This window comes from Gossypium hirsutum, chromosome A03 (genome assembly GCF_007990345.1).
Source record: "Gossypium hirsutum isolate 1008001.06 chromosome A03, Gossypium_hirsutum_v2.1, whole genome shotgun sequence".
NCBI lineage: Eukaryota > Viridiplantae > Streptophyta > Magnoliopsida > Malvales > Malvaceae > Gossypium > Gossypium hirsutum.
In genome coordinates this window covers 95,873,128-95,894,979 of record NC_053426.1, presented here as the reverse complement: position 1 = coordinate 95,894,979, position 21,852 = coordinate 95,873,128, and the positions used below count along the sequence as shown (strand labels likewise).

General features: G+C 34.7%; 1 protein-coding gene and 1 long non-coding RNA gene across 2 annotated transcripts; one reads left to right on the top strand and one right to left on the bottom strand.

Moving 5' to 3' along the window:
• LOC107886535 (uncharacterized) lies at positions 1-1,682 on the top strand. The gene is made up of 2 exons (XR_001680788.2): positions 1-848; positions 1,039-1,682. It is a non-coding gene; the product is annotated as an uncharacterized lncRNA (long non-coding RNA).
• A 1,720-nt stretch (positions 1,683-3,402) lies between these two features.
• LOC107886536 (paramyosin) lies at positions 3,403-7,403 on the bottom strand. Its single transcript, XM_016810525.2, has 6 exons — positions 7,281-7,403; positions 5,612-7,086; positions 5,427-5,503; positions 5,160-5,271; positions 4,871-4,987; positions 3,403-3,949 (listed from the first exon to the last, which is right to left on the bottom strand). The coding sequence occupies exons 2-6, from the start codon at positions 7,016-7,018 to the stop codon at positions 3,587-3,589; spliced, it is 2,076 nt and encodes a 691-aa protein (XP_016666014.1). The 5' UTR covers positions 7,019-7,086; positions 7,281-7,403; the 3' UTR covers positions 3,403-3,586.
• Positions 7,404-21,852: the final 14,449 nt, after the last annotated feature.

Here is a 21,852-nt window from a genome sequence, read left to right as displayed (position 1 = left end):
CTAAGGGTTAACCCCATTTCAATCGGACCTTCAAATGTTGGCTTAAAATGAGAAGTGGCTTTTAAATGGAAATCCTCTAAAACATTAGGCCTTGTTTTATAATTTTCCATCATAATTCTAGTATGTTGTGGCACTAATGTAGCTTTAAACTGCCTATTATTAACATCAGCCGCAATAGTCTTTTCGATTGGGCTTGAAACGCCAAGGTCCACTAAATGTTTATCACCATCTGGTCCAGAAAGGGAGGGGACCATTACGTTTGCATCATTTGTCTGTTTCCAAGCTGCGCCTTTACCAGTTGTTGCCCCCAAGCTACCAATTAGGCCCAAAACAGCTCCAGCCTCATAAAACAATGCAACTACTATAGGCATAACCCCCAAAAACTCAGCCTGCTTTTTAAACCTACTCATGCTGCCACAACCCAGCTCGTCTACACTCTCTTTAACCTTTTTCGACCCAACAGACCATCTCTTTTCAAATTAGCATGTTCCCGTTCAAAACCTTTTAAGGAAATTTCCTTTCTTGAATTTAACCCCCGAAAAATCAGCTCCCAAAACATTCCCTTCCGCTTTTTCATTAACCCCAAAAATAATGCCCTAAATCTAAACCACCTTCATCACTAATCGGATTTTTAGCCGCCGTTTTACAATTTTCATTCAGATTCCGAGGAGGACGCCTTTCAATAACCATCCAAGGGCCAAACTCAGTCGTGTTTTCTGCCGTAACACCTAATGCTGATTCAACCACTTTTGACCCCTCATTAACTCCGGTAAAATCTTTATCGTCAGACGAGAACGAGTAAAGCTCCTTAACATGGCCGTACCTTCTATAAGAGAAGCAAATAGACTGTAAGGATTCATACTCGATTCTCTTTAATTTCCCGTTGACTAGGATCTAAGAAGTTAGGGGTTTATCCAAATTTATGAATACTGTCATTCTAGCAAACCGTCCCCTCAGTCTATTGTCCGTATTGAAATCAAGTTTTGCGACCTTCCCTATTAATCTGCCAATCTCCCCAAGAATTTTTTTATTGTTCAGAAAACCGAGAAGTCCTGGCAGTCGGATCCATGCCATAGCAACCGACGGGAAGAGTTGGAATGGATTAAAATCCAATGTCCACATTTGAACCATAAGATATTGGCCGAAGAGAATCCAAGGTCCTTGGGTGAGCACTCTCTCATAATCTTCTTTCCTCTGAAATTTTATACGAAAAAATACCCATTCTCCACAGCCATAAGTTGAAACGGTTTTGAGGGTCGCCATAGACTCGAGACCCTATTTTGCAGAGTAGCATAACCAGTGCTTCGACCCCAAAACTTCACCAGTATCGTGGTTTTCATATCCTTTTAACAGGTATTGCTGAACCCGATCTGAGAAAGCAACCGCGGGAAACTTAGTGAAATGTTCCACCATCTTCCCCTGGTTCCTTCGCAGGCTCAACGGATTTACGCAATAGCATATCTTTCCATGACACAGTAGAGGCCGGTCTATTGACATTTCTACGCTATCCACTCCTTTGTCTTTGAAACGGACTTTTCTAGTGTTGCGACTATCTGTCGAACACTCATTGTTGTCCTCAATATTACTGGAAGTTGACATCAGAGAACTTTTTTAAAAACACGTATATTTTAGTTATTGTAGTAACTTTTAATTATTAATTTAATTGTTATAATTTATTGGCATTTTTATCTAATTAAATTACCTTCACAAAAATTTGACATTAAATAAGAGAGATTAACTTTTCAATTTTTACAAAATAGAATTATGAAATTGCAGGTTTTAATTTGTATTAGTTTGCTTTTTCCGGTTTCAAGATAGATAGTATTGTTTCGTAATATTGTTTTGAAGTTGTTTTAAGAAGCAAGAACAAAGTAAAATATTTTATTTAAGAAATTAAGATAAAATCTTAAAATTTTGAAGCACTGAAGCTAAAAATTACAAATCTTTCCTTTATTCGAATAATTGAAGAATTTAAAGTGAATGCCATTATATGTGGACATGATTTTAGAATTTTTACAAAATACATGACTAATGCGTACTTTTCAGAATTTAGACTACTGTCCCGAGGGTACATAATTAAAGGATTTTTTTTTAGAGAGAGAGAAAGGAGAATTTAGTGTATCTTAAAAACTTTGATGTTCTCTAAAAAATAAAAAACTTTGATGTTAATTTGAGGTTGTAAATATTTATAATGAAATTAACCGTTAATTTAATGCTAAAATTTCAGATCAAGTTTATAAGGTAATTTTTTTAGTTGTGATCTTACATATTTTTGTTTTTTTAACATAATTAATTGTGTTTAATGAAATAAATTCTTAAATAATAAAAGAAAAAAAATTGAATTGTACAAAAAAAATATAATATTAAATTAAATGAAAAAGGAACGAAAAAATATTGTTTTGGCATATTGTTTTATAGTTAAAAATAAATAAATAGCAACTTTGACTATATACAACTTTCTACTCCTAAAAATTTATTCAGTTTATTATTTCATGCACACAAATTTTAAATCGCGTTTTATATTATAATCGAAATTTATGTAAAGTGCTACATTCAATGCATCATTCATCATTCATTTATATTTGAAGAACATAAAATATTTTAAGAAGTTTAGTTTTATTAAGCAAAAGTTCGTATGCTCTTTTATTTATTTTAAATGAGGTCTATATTTAAGAAAAATAAAATATAATTATTCAAGAGTGTTTATTTCATTAATTGTATTATATTAAAAATTATTTTTATTTATGCATGGGTTTAAACATAGTATACTCTAAAACACTTTCAAATATAAGAAAAAAAAACTTTTAAAAAATAAAATATACTCACTTTTAATACAGATATCAGTACCCCACGCTCACAGTAACATAAATGTTGAACAATAATCTACTTACAGCATTACCAATTTGACAATGGAGAAAAACTAGTTAGAGCAACAGAAAGAGGACCCCCATGAGTAAATATACAAGAGAAATAGAAGAAGCTGCATCATCCTGACCAACATCTATAGATAGGAGGACACAAATTATAAACAAATCAGCAACTACTCCACATAAGAAGCAGTAACAATAAACATTCACTTCACTGAAAGTACCTTGAGAATATAAGAACTCCATTGAGTCACATGTATCGACTAAGCATTCTTTGTTCATCAGAGATTTCACCAATGGCTCTCTCCTTGCTACTTTCTACTTGCCATACCGAAAAGCAGCTATCGAGACCTCAACTATCAATTGCTCTTCCTCACCTGTTCAAATAGTTTGAAACGAACAGCAATAATTTTTCTTTCAACAACGACCAAAGCCCTGAAATGAATAGAGAGAGAAAAGGGAAAAGGAAAAGAGAGGATAAACTCCGATGATGACATTAAGAACAAAACAGAATTGGAAAGGAAAACCAAAACAATGGAAAATAGATGAGTTTGATTATAAAGATTCGTTGCCATGGAAGTATGAACAAGAAAGATTCAACTCTCGGAAATCATTGCCATGTCAGAATTATAGAAGTGACAAAATCATTGCAAATGAAGGAGCTTTGAAGAATGAAATTACTATGAACTGATTTTACACAGAAAAAGAGAGAAGTATAATCAGAGAAGAGGTTCAGAAAGTGGTTCAGAAAGCTCCATTTCATTTGAACTCTGTTGCTGTGTCTCTGGTTTATGAAACCCTACAAAGTCCAGCCCAAGCCACTGCCATGGCCAACAAACATATCTCGGTCCATTTCGACCCCTTGAGTCTTCTCGTGTTTCAAACTCTTCTAGCTGACGGGTAAGCTCCTCTACTCTTTCCCTCAGCCTACTTGCCCTCATATCTGCCAGCTTCAATGATTTCTCAGCTGCATCTCTTGCTGCCATGGCAGCAGCAGCAGTTTCTTCTTTGAATTTTAGCTTCTTCTCAGATTCTAACATGGCTTGCTTCGCCTCTTCAAGCTCCAGCTTAACTGCTGATAGCTGCGGATATTTATTAAATCATGATGATTAGGAGTAAATTGATATCTGGTAATAAGAAAAATAATAAGATACAGATGCATCACATCAAATAATTAGGTGCAACTGACTATTCCCAAACATTTTCTTGTATTTTTAAAGGCATAATGATAAATTTATCCCCTAATGTTTACCCATTTTGTCTCTTTGGCCCTATTTTTTTTTTTTTCACTTTGGCCCTCAACTTTCAAAAATTAGTCAAATTGGATTTTTTTGGATGAAAAAGCTAACTAAACTGTCAAAATTTTAACAGCATTATTGGATTTGTTTCACTTTGCCCCTAATGCTTGACATCCATGTTTTCATAATAGCCTTTTTTTCGTTCACTGGATTACAAAAATACACACTATCTCCTGACAATAACTCATCAGGTTGGTTGATTCAATAATTCTTCTCAAGAAATACCATCCACAAAAGAAACCAAAAAAAAAAACTCTTTTTGAGGTTATTTTTGGTAAGTTTCTCCAGCTTATGCCCTATGGAAATGTTATACAACTACAAGTTATCCAAATATATTGTCACTTATCCTATATCTAGTAAACAACCGCTTCCCTCCCCACTGGAAGTATGTACATCAACCAAACACAAAAACACAGTTTTGGTTTTAATCTCATTTTACAATCCAAACCTACTTGACTTTACAACATAGCCTATATGATTCTCCTATTATTGCGGCATATTATTCTTTAACGTTAGATGCATTTGATCTTGTCTAGATGTGTTAAGATTCAAACCTCAGTCTACAGCTAAATTGTAAATTCCATACTAGCAGAACTTCAAGATGATGACTACTCAAAACTGCCACCACAAAGACCTTCGATAACTGTTCACAAAACAAGATATATAGTATCTATTAAAAGACCTGTAGCATCTTAGCAAACATACCTGAGCTAAGAACTCTTGCTCTACAGCTCTTCCTGCAGCAGCCTCTTGCTCAGCTGCTGATTTCCATCTTGTAATTTCTTCCTCCGCAGCAGCAATGTCCATCATAAGTCCTTCAACCTTCACATTAGTTAAGTCAGCATTAAATGTCCACAAAGAAGCATAAATGCAACTTAGTCAGTTCTTCTAACACTTAAAATTAACCTAAGAATCTGATAACTGTACTCCAAGAAAATGGGAACAAACATTAAGCTAGTTTACTGTAAAAATTAGAGAGAGAGATGTTACTTACACTTTCATTTGCTACTCTCTCCTTCTCTTCAAGCTCCTCTATACGATGCATTCTTTGGTTGAGCTCCTTGGCTTGAGCCTCCACATGTTCTTTAAGTACACTCGACTCTGCCCTTAATACATTAGAACAGTATGGAGTTCAGTTCATGCAGAAAAACTCTCTATGTTAACCTATTCTACTCCTAATATTCCTTTAATCGTCCCATACAAAAGCAGGAGGATAGAATATTGATTTTGTGCAATTTTAAAAATCCGAAATAACAGGTACCTTAATTCCTCCACAGAATGCTGCAGTTCAATTATCTCAAGCTGAGATGTTTTGACAATATTCTCCAAAGCACCAGCCTGTCAAATGACATAATAGAACCTCAAAAGGGAAAGATATGACCTTGAAACACTATGCAAACTTAAAGAGAACATGTAACAAATCAATGGCAATAGAAAAAATCTAACCAGAGTGTATATTTCATCCTGGTCTGAGCCTGGATCTCCAGCTTTATTTCCATCGCCAATAAGATTACTAAATTTGAAGTCAATTCCAGCCTCTCTCAAACCATTCTCAGCAGTTTGAAACAACTCGTTAGTTTTGGACTTATTTTCAGATACCATCCTCCTGGACAATGCACTCCTAAGTAAAGAACCAATATGTTCTTTCTCCTTAATCAATCGAGCAACTGTTTCGTTTAAACTCTTTACTTCACGATTCTTTTCATCCACTAAGTCCTTTGTTTTCCCAGCAAGAATTCCTGTTAATTCATAGATAGACTCCATCCCCGCCAAACAAGCGCGTATATTTTCCACAGAATCTGTCTCTTGTGGAAGAAAAAAGGACTCCGATACATCTGACTGATCCATATTATCAGCATCAACAATCTTAATAACATCATAAATAATTTCATGAATTCTAGAAACGAAATTCAACTGATCAACCAGTAACGGTCTCTGTAATTCCATCCTCATCTGCCAAATTTTCAATTTATCATCATATTCACTGGTCAAGTTCCTCAACTCCATTAATTCATCCTGTGCCAAATTAATCTTCTCCGACATCTCTTTTTCAATCTCCCCAATCTTCCCATCCTTTTCAGCTATATTCTTCTCTAAATTTTCAATTATATTAGTTTTCTTTGCCACCTCATCTCGTAACCCACTTAATGTAGCTTCAAGCTGAGAAACTTCAATGGCAATTTCGTAATTTCGTTGCTCTATCTGCTCCCTGGCTTCGTTTCTAGATTTGGTTGTGGTTTCGATCTGTTTAACGAGCTCTTCAACGATCTCGTTTGTTCTTTTGATGACTCCATAAGCAACGGAGGGCAGTCCGGTGTACTTTTGCGATCGCGGCAATCCTCCAGCAGAGAAGTTCTTGAAATTATTAACTTTTCCAGATATTTTTTCTATACCTGAAACAAGCATATGAGCAGAAGTCTCGATCTCCGATCGCAATCCATCTTTTCCCTTGGACGCTTCCTCCAATTGCTTCGCCAAATCTTCTCTCTGTTTCGTAACCTCGACTTTAATCTTATTAGCTTCAGCTAATTGCGCCGTTAAGTTATCGTTCGATCTCAAAGCTTCTTCTTTCTCGCGGAGAGCTTCGTCACGTTGTCTCCCACACTCATCTCGCTTCTTAATCGCCTCGTGAGCCAAAGCTTTTAATCGATTAAACGAAACTTGAAGTTCTGATTTGGAATTCTCGGCAGCTTCTCGTGCTTGTTTCTCGCGATCGAGCTCCGCCAGAATTTCACGGAATTTCTCGACCGATACATCCTCTCGAGACGGATCTTTAATAACAATCGGTACCGGCTCATCAGACTCCACGTCACTGAGCACTGCATCGACTTCTTCATTGCCCGCACTCGTCATTTAAAAAAGAAGCCAATTATTTATATAATCGACAGTAAAAAATCCCGTATTTTGGTGCGATCCGAACCCTAGAATTGGAAGCAGAGGAGGAAGATAATGGAAGTAACCGATCGATATTAGTTGAGAAGGGAGGAAGGAAATGAAATCATTGAAATAGGGAAAAAAACAGGTGAGGATAAATTACGATTAAATTATAACCAGAAATTGCTTCCAAAAAGAGGTCTAGTGAAATTAAGATTAAGAGAAATAGGGGTGTCGTTACCTAAACGAGACGGTGAAGCCGAAGAACAAAGAACACGATTAGCTACCAACCAGTCTCTCCTTGGTCTCTGGTATTTTATTTTATTAGCGCCTTGAAAGGAAATTAACTTCACAAGGAAAACAATTTTAAAATTTTAAAATATGAAATTAAAAGGTTTATGTTTTGGTGAATATACGGCTTAGATGGTGCCACGTTGAGTAGCTTCTTTTTGGTATTCTAATTTGACGGGTCAGATTGATTAAGAGGATTACGTTTTAGGATTTGACTTCCAACCGGAAAATTTAGGGGTTGAAAAAACAATTAAATAAACCCTTAAATGCGAATAATTTCTCGTAATTGCACTTAAAAATTATTGATTTCTTATGGTCCGTTTGAATAGACGGTTGATAGTGCATTTAGTTATTTTTTCTCTCACATTATAATATTTAATTTCACTTTCATTATTATTTTTATATTAATAGTAAAAAAATTCATCGTTCATCCAAATGCATTCCTAATTAAAAGTTAATAGTGTAGTTTTTTAATTTAGATTTAATTATTAATTTCTTAACATTTAAGTTCCAAGTTATAAAAATGATAAAACTTTATTCCAATTTATAAAAATGATAAAATTTTATTCTAAAAATATGAAAAATATGAAAATATTAAATAAAATAAAAATTTTCAAATGATGAAAAAATAAAAAATGAAAACTTTTAAAAAATAAAAAATCAAATAAACTGTTACAAATAAATGTGGATGTCCAAATTCTAATCCCTTTATTTATGAGATAAAATCCCTCTCATTCATTATGAAAGTAAATATGCAAGTTGTGTTAATGAAGCACTTAACTAAGCTTCATTTATGTGTGTTGTATTAAATGGCAATAATTATAAATAAAACCCTTATATGCGTGAAATGAGATACGCGAAAATTATCTATTGATTTGATCTATTGTTTACTTTTTTAGTATTCTTTTACTTGATTATTTGATAACACGTTATCTGCCTATAAATCTTCCATTAAACTATATACGACATATGTATTTTCATAATTGTTTTAATTTGTTCATCATATTTTGATAGAAAGAGAAATATTCAAAGCATACAAATCTTTTTTTTGTTAAACTATTTGATTTTTTCACCATTTTTTTAAAAGGTTAGTAATTTTTTTCAATTATTTCAATTTGTTTTAATTTATATCTTATTTTCTTGATCTAGATAATTTGCATAAAATTTTATATTATATTATTTGTTTGTTTGTTTTACATTGCTGCTTGCATACTCTTTCATGGATTTATTATTTATGGACTACGTGGTAGATTGGGATTTCATGTTAATGCATAATGTTATATGTAACCTATCAGGCATTTTTTGAAAGAGATTTGTTGTTTGTTAATTTTGTGTGTTTTGCATTCAATTGACATGTGCATTAAGTTCCTAATTTTATTTAAAATATGATTGGCCAATACACTATTTGACATTTTCTATAAGTAGCTCTTGAAATTCTTGATGAATATTACCTCTTTTATTGTTATTACTGGTCATAGTTTTTTCCATTTAATTTGTTGATTTATGATGGAAGTTACCACTTCTCTTTCTTTTTAAATATCCACCATGCATCATTTCAACTTAACCAAGTAAACCTGGTTAATTATTGATCATTATGCACTGGTAAAATGTAATATATATTTTTAATGCATTTAGTTTAGCTATAATAACTAGATTTTACGGGCTAGCAAGGTTAGTACATGCTAACTTGTATAAAGATGATCAAAGCTCACAAAGAATTTTTCTTTCCAGCATTTGCACCCGAGAATTTCTTTATGGGTTTCTATACCTCCACCTTTGTTTTATTTGTAGTAATGAGAATAATATTTTTAAAATTGTTTATTCCTTTTATTTGATGTTCACATGTAGCTTAGTGGTAATCTTGATTGCGTCAATAATTCTCTGCTTACTGTTTAAAATGTTTTAAAAAGTATTATAAATTGATATCATGTATTCTTATAGCTAAACAAAATAACAAGTTATTCGTTTCACTAATTATGCTCCATTCCCCGAAGTGAATGTAGCAATACATAACAATTATGAAAAATGAAAATATAGAGTTCATGGTTGTCATTGTAATTGAGGATGTGGTTGGAAATGTACTAATAACCAGTGATACTTCTAATCACTAGAAAACGAATAATAATGTAAAACAAAAAAATTGTAGTCAAAATATTTGAAGGTTATTGAAAATTCATACTACCGATGTGGTATAAAAATGCATTAGTCATGTACCTGACGTACGTTTAAGCATCTAGTAAAACTTTATCAAAGCATCCATTAAAAGAAGAAGAAGAACAAAAACTATATTGAGGCAAATTTCGTTAGCCCAAAATGATGAAATGAATGATAGCTTTTTCAAATATATACATATATATATATAATGCTAAAGCTAACTATGCATACAAGGATGGTGATTTTAAAGGCGTTAATGATATAGCTTATTTGTATGTTTCTAATTTTCCTCATAAAAAATAGTTTTATATATTTTCCATGACTATTTGCAATATTTCTTAAATAATGTTTTCTTTTAAAGAAAAATATGAAAATTTCTAATTTTTTGGTTAAACCCAAGAATAAATACATATGTTACATAGATTTTGCTATAACATATTCTATCTTTAAAGGTAAAAGATTATTCTCATTTAATATCTTATTAGGTAAATGCGAAAGTAATAAAAGGCTTCAGAAGAGCTATAATAGTATTTTTCAAGGGTAAAGTATATTATAGATGATGCATTTTTTTCTTTAAAGTCTAAAAAAAAATAGCTTTATAGATATTCACTGAAATGGATATCATATCAAGACTACAAATGAGAAAATATTGAATATCTATATGTTAAAATGTTGAATGTGGAAAGAAATATGTTTTGCAAAGAGTATCTGCTTTTCATCAGGTTATACTATGCACATATTAATGCAATTAAGACACATGTTACTACAAACTAAAAGTTTGTAAAAGCACATACTTTTACTATTTGATATGAACGGTTAGACCATCCTAGATCATATATGATGAAAAAAAATAGAGAATTCATATGGACATTCAGTACGGAACAGAAGTTTCTTTAACTTAAAGAATTCTCATGTGTTGTTTATTCTCAAAGATAATTGATTATTACAAGCTCATTAGTTAAAGTTGAGATTTAGAGTTTTGCGTTTCTAAAATGAATATGGGCTCATTCATCCACCATGTGGATGGTTGTGATATTATATGATTTTGGTAGATGCATCTACAAAATAATCAATATGTATTATCAACGCACAACTTGTCGTTTGTGAGATTGCTTGTTTAAATGATCAATTTTAGATTATACAATTAAAACAATTCATCTTGCTAATGCTGGCGAGTTTACATTCCAAACTTTGAATAATTATTTTATGTCAATTGGGATAAAAGTTGAAAATCCTGTAGCTCATGTTCACATGCAAAACGGTTGAGCTGAATCGTTTATCAAACGCCTCCAACTAATAGTTAGATCATTTCTTATGAGAACAAAACTCCCTGTTATAGCTTGGGGATATGATATTTTGCATGCAGCATGTAACGCCCCAAAATTTGTTTTTCAGCTTTTGTAAATTTTGACACAAATCTATATCTGCTTCAGTGGTTAAGTGTTCTAGGACTGTGTATGAGGTCCCAAGTTCAAGCCCTGTCTTGGGAAAATTTTTGCATTTTTCTAAGTGAAGCCTTAACCTGGCCTGTAGGGTTTAAGTTTAATTATTGGTAGAATCATATCAGAATGGGCCTTTTGGTCTGGTGGTTAATTAGTGTGTTGGCTTGCTAATGGTCCTGAGTTCGAATCCTTGCTAATTTTTGCTTATTTCTGTGAGGGTATTTCAGTAGAGTTGGGATTTTAAGTAGTAGGTGAGTGGTTGAGTGAATCTAGGAGTTTGAGTAAAAATGTTATTCCAAAGGAAATTCTCTGCAGAAAATTGACGTCTTTTCCCATTTTCTTTTTCCTTTTGCCGAAATTATCTGAGTTTTTTCGTCTTCCATTATCAATTTCTTTTCCTGAATTCTTTCCTGTCCTTTCGTTACTGGTATTTTTCTATCCCTCCCACTGTATTGTTAATCACGCACGAGTGGTAAGTGTATGGTGGTTGTTATCGTTTTTAAATGTTGTTTGTATTCTCGTTAGTTTGATTTTGAATTTTTTGGCAGCAGCGTTTCGTGGGGATTGAGGCTCTCATCATACTATTCCGTAAACAAATCAATAAGAAGTGTTAGGGGTAAGTTTTTATCGCTCAAGGAAAGAGTATATTATTTCGGGATTGGTTAATTCGATTATGTAAATGATTAACTAAGTGAAATATTGGTCAATCTTAAGTACTGGAGTGCTCATGATGGTTTATACATAAAAAACGACACAGGTGTGTACCCGAAATGCAGAAAACTAGGTTCGAAAAAAAGCCGAAATAACCTTCTGTCGACGCCACATTAGCGTGTGGTCACTCATGTAGTAGGCCGTGTGATAGAACACAGGCGTGTGGTCGACGAAGCCAGGCCGTGCGCACCAGACATGGCCGTGTGAAAGACACGAGCTTGACCGATTTGGGCTATGTGGGCCACACTGACTTGTGGGCCCATAGAGGCAAACCACATGGGCGTGTGGGATTCTGGGCCAGGTCGTGTGATCCATACGACCAAGGCCAATTTAGGCCGTGTGGGCCACACGGGCATTTTGGCCCACACAGGCAAACAACACGAGCGTGTGAGCCCATTTTCACTAATTTTTTTGCTAAAGTTGCACGAGTCGCCCGAGACGACTGTGAACCTACTGTAAGGTCGGTAAGTTTACCTAGACCCTAATTGTATGAAATGACTGAATGACTGTCACACATATATAAGTATTTGAGCATGATAATATTTCACTGAACTAATATTGTATGAACTATTACTATGAGATAGCATGACATAATTGCATGTTGCATTGCATCGGGTTAGGGTTTGATATTGACAGGAGGAAGTGTACTGAAAGGCTTCGAGCCTAATTTACTGGTAGCTCAGCTGCAAATCACTGTCTAGTGCTGCATCTAGTACTAATTTGGAGTGTAGGGATGGGTGGGTTTATTATATCCTCACATAGAGTGTAGGGTTTGACAAAGATGAAGTGTAGAGGCTATAGTTAGGTAGGATTTTTTTTGTATCTGCATATCTGTTACTGAGATAGGCTATGGCCCAACTGACACTGATATTGATATTATAGAGGGCTTAGGCCCAGACTATGATTATTTATTTACTATTTGATTGTTGTATGGGGATTACACACAGAGTTTACGTAAACTTACCCCTTCTACTTAATCTATGCAGGTAACCCCCAGACATAGGCAGATCAGTGCGGCGGAGGACTCAGGGGTGACCACATGTCTTCTATTACACTATCTATTACCTATTTATGAATTTACTTTTATTTGGGTTTATTTTGATGTAATATGGCCTATATATATTTTTCCTTAAATTTGGGATTTTACTAGTTTTGGATTATAATTACTAGACCTTTAAAAATTCGATTTTCAAAAAGGCAAAGTTTTCTCTAAACACACGATTTACACAAATGACTTTTAAAAGCTTTCGCAACAAAATATGTTAAAGTGATTGAATAAATAAGTAACGATCTTGAGGGCAAAAAGTGCAAACAAATAAAAATTATTTTATTGTGACAACTTAGTTTCAAACGCTATTATGTGACATCATCAGATTCGACCATAACGTCTAGGCTGGGTTTGGAGTGTTACATTTAGTGGTATTAGAGCCAAGTTATAAAACTCAACTGTGGATTTGGGTTTTAAAGAAAAACTTATTTTTAACTTATTTTTGAATACCGGAATATTTTTATTGAACGTGTGGTACATTGAGTCTCCAACATTGATTCTGTAAGTTCTCTATAACTGTTATATATTTTTGATTGAAACAACTATAGGTAGTATATACTGCGACTATTATGATGAACTGTACAAAAAACACTCAAGATAGTGTACACTAAGACTATAGTTAAACTGATAGACACTGCGTAGTATGAAAACAAACTCCGAATTACTGATATTGTTCTACGTAAAACTTTTGTTAATAATTACTAAAACTGTAAACTGATGCATAAAACTGTTAACACAGATAAACGCGATTAGATAATGAACACACGAGGTACTAGCGAAAGAGGTACAAGAGGCCATGGTAAAGGCCGTAGAGGGGCTTGAGCTGAGTCCTCTTCACTAGGCTGTATGTTAAATTTAGACACTAGCGAAACACCGATGGCACCTGTTATAGAGACTGGGTCTGGGTCTGGGTCTCATGATCGAGCGGCTGGGGACGACGCATTGTCCCAGCCATGTTGAGGATTTTAAGGAGGGTCGTTGGGCCCAATTCTAAAGTTAGAGGCCATGGGTCGGTTATAGAACGACTCCGGTCTAATAGAGCCGAGATTTTTAGAGATATAGCTGGAGTTGCCCCTAACGTGGCTAAGTACTAGATTGAGGCCAGAGGAAGGATTATGGACGATTTAGACTGCACCTCCGAACAGAAACTGAAGGGTGCAGTGTCACTGCAAAATATGAGGCTTACCAGTGGTGGCTCACTGTTAAGGAGGGCACTCAGCCTAATCGACTGACCTGAGAGTTCTTTAAGACTGCTTTCTAATGGAAATATGTGGGGGCTAGTTATGTGGATACCCGTAGGAGGGAGTTCTTAAATTTGACTCAGGCAGATATATTAGTGGTCGAGTATGAGGTCAAATTTTTTAGATTGAGCCACTATACACGATGTATGGTAGCGACTGAGTATGAACAATGCGTTCACTTTGAGGACAGCCTTAGGGATAACTTGAGGGTTCTAATAGCTCCACACAGAGAGCGATACTTTGCTGCACTGGTTGATAAGGCAAAGATCACTGAGGAAGTGAAGCGAGCTGACCGCTAGAACCGAGAGAGAGGTAGGAGCATGAGGGAGTCGGAGCCCTCAAGTTTTATTCAGAGGCCTGAGAAAAAGGCTAGAATTGATGGGCTAATCAGAGTTGGGGCGCCTATCAATACTACTGGACAGTCGCCGTGTACTAACTGCAGTAGACGCCATCAGAGTGAGTGTTGGAAAAGAACTGGAGCTTGTTTGAGGTGTGGTCCATTAAAGCACCGTATTAGAGAGTGTTTGTGGAGGTCCGATCAGATGCAAGCTCTGAGTACTGGTACTGCACCACCACCAAGAGCGGTTCAGCAGCCACCGAGAGGCCATGGTCAGGCCAGAGGTGGTAATAGGTTGGACTGTAGTCAGAGAGTATGTAATGACCCAAAATTCATGGGCATCGAAAAAGTATAATATCGGGCCTCCGTCCTAGTAAATTGAGTCCGAAAATAATTATTAGAAATATTTACGAGACTAGTTGTGTGTTTAATTAAGTTTTAGATAGGTGAATTTAGTTTAATTATGAGTAATTAGTAAAAAGGATTAAATTGAATAAAGAGTGAAAGCATAATTATAGATTAAAAGAAATCATAAGGGACCAAATAGGTAATTAAGCCTATTTTATTACATGAGGCGGCAAATGTGCATAAAATCTTAGATTTTTATGACAATTAATTATAAAATATTAAATATATTATTACTATTATTATTAAATAAATTAAAATAAAGACATGATAAAGTAATACATGTGTAATTAAAGTATGTATATATTTGTAGTTTATAGATTTAATTTGCTTATTAATTAGTATAAGATATTTATTATTTATTATTAGTTATTAGTTATTATTAAATTAAAGATATTAATAATTAAATAATTAGTATAAGATTTTTGGGTAATAATAAATTATGATTTTGCCAAGTGTGTGGTAAAAATAAAATACAAGTGTATTACATTTATTTATTTACTTGAAAATTAAGTAAAAGATAATTGTTAATTAAATAATAATATTATGAGATTTTTATTGATAAATTAGTTAGATTGAGACAAGTGTATGGTGATGAATTAATGCAAGAGTACTAATAAAATACATACATTTGTAATACTTATAATTAATTAATATAATATAAAGTAAATGAAATAAAAAGAAATAAAAACAAAGCAAAAGAAAGGAAAGAAACAGAATAGAAGAGACGAAACAGGGGAGAAACAGGGGAGAAAGAAGAAAAAGAAGAAAAAAGGGAAAATAGGGTTTTTGAAGCTTGAAATTTAAATTGGTAAGTCAAATTAGCCCTTTTCTCTTAATTCTAATGTTCTAAAAGCTTTAAAACAAAGTTTTGATGGAATTAAGTTGATATTTTGTAAGTTCATAGGTTTTCAAGTATAGTTTATGTTGAACAAAAGAGATGAATTAGGGATTAACTTGAAGGAATTTTAAGTTAGAATTGAAAAAGGGATTAAATTGTAAAAGAAACTATAAGTTTTATGTTTTAGGGACTAAATTGAGGGAAATTCGAAATTAGCAAAATATGCTGAAATTTTGATAGTTAAATTTTAGTTTGGATGAAATTTGAATAGAAATAGAGTGTGAATTGAATTAGGAAAGTAAGTGAATTTAGTTAGGATTAAATTGAGAATTAGGAAGAAATTGAATAGAAATTCAATTATTTATTATAATTATAATTAGTGCTGTAATTAATATTACAAATTATTATTATTTTCGTAGCTAACAAAGAACCCGAGGCATCGGCGTCAAAAGGAAAGGAGAAAGTTATCGAGGACTAAAACGGGAGAATAACGGTTTGTATTACTATAATTCAAATTATTTATTTTTAAATGTTAAATTTTAATTTATGTGTCTAGTAAATGAAATGTGAGGTAAGTATTAATATTAGTATTAGTATTATTATTAGTATTATTGTTATTATTATGAGTGGGAATTAAATTGAATAGTTGATGTGAAATAATATTTGAATTGTTTGTTGATTGAAAGCGGGAAATGAATTTGAATCGAATTGTGAATGGTATTAAATTGTATGGAAATGTATTGAGTTGTGAAAATGTGTGAAGTTGTGAAATAATTATTGATTGAAAGGTGGAAAAATGATTGAATTGAAAATGTGAAAAATTGTAATTGAATTGAGAATATATGTGATTTAAATACCCTATTAACTAGTCGGGCTGAGTCGGATATAGTTGGCATGCCATAGGATTGGAAGAGTTCAGGGATACTTCGACCTCGAGTCGATGAGACACTGGGTGTCACTATATTTCTTCGGATAGATTCGATGAGGTACTGGGTACCAACTTTCTTCGGCTTTGCCGATGAGACACTGGGTGTCAACTATTGCTTCGAACTATCCGATGAGGCACTGGGTGCCATTCTGGTGTGTTTGGTTGGATCCGTGTATCCGCCAAAGTCCGAGTTTTGTTAATAGGGTAAATGATGAAATGATAAACCGAACGAGTTGGTCAAACGAGCTATTGAAATGATATGAAAAAGTTGAATTGTGAATTGAAATGTGAAATGAGATTGAGAAATGAACCTAAGGTTCGTGATTTATTCAAACTCAAATTGTGGATATACGATATTGGTTGATGATTTGCTATTGTTGAAATATTGAATTTAAATTGTATATACGATTTATGCATTACATGTACATTATTGTTATAATTTGAATTATGGTAATACCACTGAGTATGAATTACTCAGCGTACGGTTGTTTCCGTGCGCAGGTCGATAGAAGTCAAAGGTCCCGGTTCAGCATCCAGATTAATCCCGGCTTCGGCAAACTTGGTGATGTATTTTTCCTTTGGTAAAGGTGGCATGTACATAGATTGTGTATAAAGGTTATATGTTTTATTATACAATGGTTAAAAATGTTAGTGTTAAAAGTTTATGGATTTTAATGAAAGAAGTCTATCTATTTTATCTAATTAGTACATTGTTAAATTTTAAATTGATATTGTGTAGATTGAGTTTGATTAGAAGTATTTAGAATAGAAAATGTGAATGTGAAATGAATTGGTTGAATTGGTGATATTTGGGAACTATATGGTTTTAATTTGCAGGGGGTTTTATGTAAAAATAAGCAGAAATGCTGCCGAAATTTTTATAAAAAAATGAAGTCATTTGGTAAACAAACTAATAATTTTATGAATTATTTTAATATATTGGTTATTTATTTAAGAATTGTTGTAAATCGTTCGATACGTCCGGTAATGCCTCGTAATTCTGTTCCGGCGACGGTTCGGGGTTAAGGGTGTTACATTTTGTGGTATCAGAGCTATCAGGTTTAGCCGATTCTCGGCCTAAATCGGGCTTGGAATTGAGTCTAGATGTACATGCCACTGTCGAGTCAAACTGAGTCGAGATTTTTTTGGATGCTGACCTATTTGTGTGTTTTGTTTTATAGATTAAAGATGTCTGAAGAAAGAATAAATGATACTGATGAAAGAATGTATACTGAAGATAGAGAATTAGATGAAATAGAATCTGTTGCACCGAGTGTGAATCCGTTAGGCAACCAACCTTCTAATGTAGAACGAGAAAATGTCAGAGATAGAGATGAATCCCAATTACTGAGAATTATAGCTGATGCATTACAAAGAGTAGCAGGAACTACTCCTGTTACGACTTCAGTACCTACTGTTAGACTGGCTCCGATAAAGGAACTGAGGAAATATGGTGCCACTGAATTTATGGGTCTAAAAGGAGTTGATCCATCCACAGCTGAAAATTGGATGGAGTCGACTAAAAGAATTTGCAGCAATTGGATTGTACCCCCCGAGAGTGTTTAATCTGTGCCGTATCGTTGTTACATGGGGAGGTTTATCTATGGTGGGAATCCGTGGTTCGACATTACCAGAGAGTCAGATAACGTGGGATCTATTTCAGAAGGAGTTTCAAAAGAAATATATCGGAGAGATGTATATTGAAGACAAGAAACAAGAGTTTTTGTTGCTACAACAGGGTGATATGTCAGTAATAGATTATGAGAGGGAATTCTCGAGACTCAGCAGATATGCCTCCGAGTTTATCCCGACAGAAGCTGATAGTTGTAAAAGATTTTTACGGGGTTTGCGAGACGAAATCAAGGTACAATTAGTATCTCATCGGATCACTGAGTTAGTAGATTTGATTGAGCGGGCTAAAATGGTAAAACAAGTTTTGGGCCTCGATAAAAAGATTGAAGTTGTTAGACCAACCGGGAAGCGTACAGGAACAACCAGTTCGAATCCTCAGCCGAAAAGACTAAAGGAATTCCAAAGTGGTTGGAGATCCAGTTTCAGGTCAGACAGAGGTGGTAGAAGTAGGGGAAAACAGACGATGATATCTACTGGCAGTGTGAGAGGTCCTTCCCGAGAAATAGATATTCCAGACTGCCAACACTGCGGAAAGAAACACAGAGGGGAATGTTGGAAATTAACTAGAGGTTGTTTTCGATGTGGTTCTACAGACCATTTCATCAGAGACTGTCCGAAAGTTGATAGTACTGTACCCGTGACATCACAGAGATCGGTATCTACAGCTAGAGGCAGAGGGTTAGGAAGAGGTGGTTCGGTTTCAGGGGAGGAAGTATTAGGAGAAGTAGTGATATGCTACTCAGCAGTCTGAGGCTAAAGTACCTGCCAGAGCTTATGTGGTCAGAACACGGGAAGAAGGTGACGCCCACGATGTAGTAACAGGTATATTCTTACTATATTCTGAGACTGTTTATGCTTTAATTGATCCGGATCTTCACATTCTTATATAAATTCAAAATTAGTTGAATTGGGAAAATTTAATTCTGAAATATCTAGAGTGACTGTAAAAGTGTCGAGTCCGTTGGGGCAACAGTATTAGTGAATCAGGTCTGTCCGAGATGCCCGTTAATTATACAAAATAAAACTTTTCCTATTGACCTGTTGATTATGCCATTTGGAGATTTTGATATAATACTGGGGATGGATTGGTTGGCTGATCACGGAGTGGTATTGGATTGTTATAAAAAGAAGTTTTAGTATTCAGACAGAAGACGGGGACAGAATTGAGGTAAATGGTATCCGTACTAATGGGCCGGCACGTATTATTTCGGTGATAAAGGCTAATAAATTGCTTCAGCGGGGTTGTACAGCGTATTTAGCCTATGTTATTAATTCTGATTTGGTTGGTAGTCAGTGCAGTAAGATTAGAACCGTATGTGAGTTTCCAGATGTATTTCCTGAAGAGCTACCGAGTTTACCACCTGACAGAGAGGTTGAATTTGCTATAGAAGTGTATCCGGGTACAGCACCAATCTCTATACCACCGTATCGAATGTCGCCCACTGAGTTGAAAGAGTTGAAAGTGCAGTTACAGGACTGTTAGATCGTGGATTTATTAGACCGAGCATTTCACCTTGGGGAGCTCCAGTATTGTTTGTTAAAAAGAAAGATGGATCGATGCGGCTTTGTATTGATTACCGGCAGTTAAACAAAGTGACGATCAAGAACCGGTATCCGTTACCCCGTATAGATGATTTATTTGATCAGCTAAAAGGAGCTTCAGTATTTCAAAGATTGACTTAAGATCTGGGTATTATCAGCTGAAGGTAAAGAAAGTGATGTTCCGAAGACTGCATTTCGTACTCGATATGGTCATTATGAATTTTTTGTGATGCCGTTCGGGTTGACTAATGCTCCAGCTGCTTTTATGGATCTGATGAATCGTATTTTTCAGCCGTATTTAGATCAGTTTGTGGTGGTTTTTATTGATGACATATTGGTTTATTCAAAGTCAGAGTCAGAGCATGATCAGCATCTCAGAACCGTGCTACAGATTCTGCGAGAAAAACAGTTGTACGGGAAACTAAGTAAATGTGAATTCTGGTTATCAGAGGTAGTATTCTGGGACATGTTGTATCTGCGGATGGGATTAGAGTTGATCCGAAGAAGATCGAGGCAATTGTTCAATGGAAGGCACCAAAGAATGTATCAGAGGTACGCAGTTTTCTTGGTTTGGCTGGGTATTACAGAAGATTTGTAAATGGGTTTTCGAAGATAGCTTTGCCGATGACCAAATTACTACAGAGAATGTTCATTTATCTGGGATGATCAGTGTCAGAGGAGCTTTGAAACATTGAAACAAATGTTAACAGAGGCACAGTTTTAACTTTACCAGAATCAGGGAAAGATTTCATAGTGTACAGTGATGCTTCTTTGAATGGTTTGGGTTGTGTATTGATGCAAGAAGGAAAAGTAATAGCTTATGCATCTCGACAGTTGAAGTCACATGAACGCAACTACCCGACACACGATTTAGAGTTAGCTACTGTAATCTTTGCATTGAAGATTTGGAGACATTACTTGTATGGTGAGAAATGTTATATTTACACTGATCATAAAAGTCTTAAATATCTTCTGTCACAAAAGGAGTTGAATCTGAGACAGAGACGGTGGATTGAACTTCTGAAGATTATGATTGTGTTATAGATTATCATCCAGGGAAGGCAAATGTGGTAGCAGATGCATTGAGTAGAAAAGCAGCGGTTGAATTACGGGTAATGTCGCTCGACTTAGTATTAAGGATGATGGAAGTTTGTTAGCTGAGTTAAGAGTCAAGCCGGTGATGTTTGATCAAATCAGAGCAGCACAGTTAAAAGATGAAAAGTTGATGAAGAAAAGATAAATGGTACAGTATGGTGCGGTAGAAAATTTTAGTATTGACGAGCATGATTGTTGAGATTTCGGAATCGAATTTGTGTTCCACTACTTCTGAGATTAAAGAATTGATTCTCGAGAAGCACATGATAGTATTTTTGCTTTGCACCTAGAGGAACGAAGATGTATCGTGATCTACGAGAACTGTATTGGTGGCAGGAATGAAGAAAGATATAGTTGAATATGTCAGTAATGCTGACTGTCAGGGGTAAAGCAGAACATCAGTACCACAGGCTGTTACAGCCTATTCTATCCGGTGAAATGGATCCATTACATGGATTTGTTACGGGTTGCCATTTCAGGAGTAAAAGAATTTTTGGGGATTGTTGATCGACTCACAATCAGCTCATTTATAGCAGTTAGAACCGACTGGTTTACAGAAGCTTGCGAGGTTTATTCGAGAAATGTTAGATTACATGGTATTACCGTATCAATAATTTCAGAAAGATCCGATACTTGAATAAGAATAAATATGTACCATAGTTCAGTACCTTTCCTGAACTGATGACAATCTAAACGGTATTCAGATATTAGAAGATATGCTTCGAGCTTGTGTCTTGATTTTGAATCAGGTGGGAATGTATTTACCATTGGCGAGTTTGTTTTAATAATAGTTTCCAATCTAAGTATTCAAATGGCTCCGTATGAAGCACTTTACTGGTCGAAGGTGGTCGATCACCAATATGTTGGACAGAATTTAAGAGAAAGAAAAGTGATTGGGGCCGGAATTGATTCAAAGAGACAGAAGAAACAGTTAAAAGATTAAAGATAGCTGAAAGCCGCTTTCGACAGACAGAAAATCTTTACGCAGACTTGAAACGACGAGACATTGATTATCCGGTTGGTGATAAGGTATTCCTCAACAGTATCGCCGTGGAAATAGAGCAAATTTTTTTGGCCAGATTGGGTTCGGGAAAGTGAGTAAAATTAACGTTGGGCTTTTGAGAATTTGGTCCGTAAATGAGATAT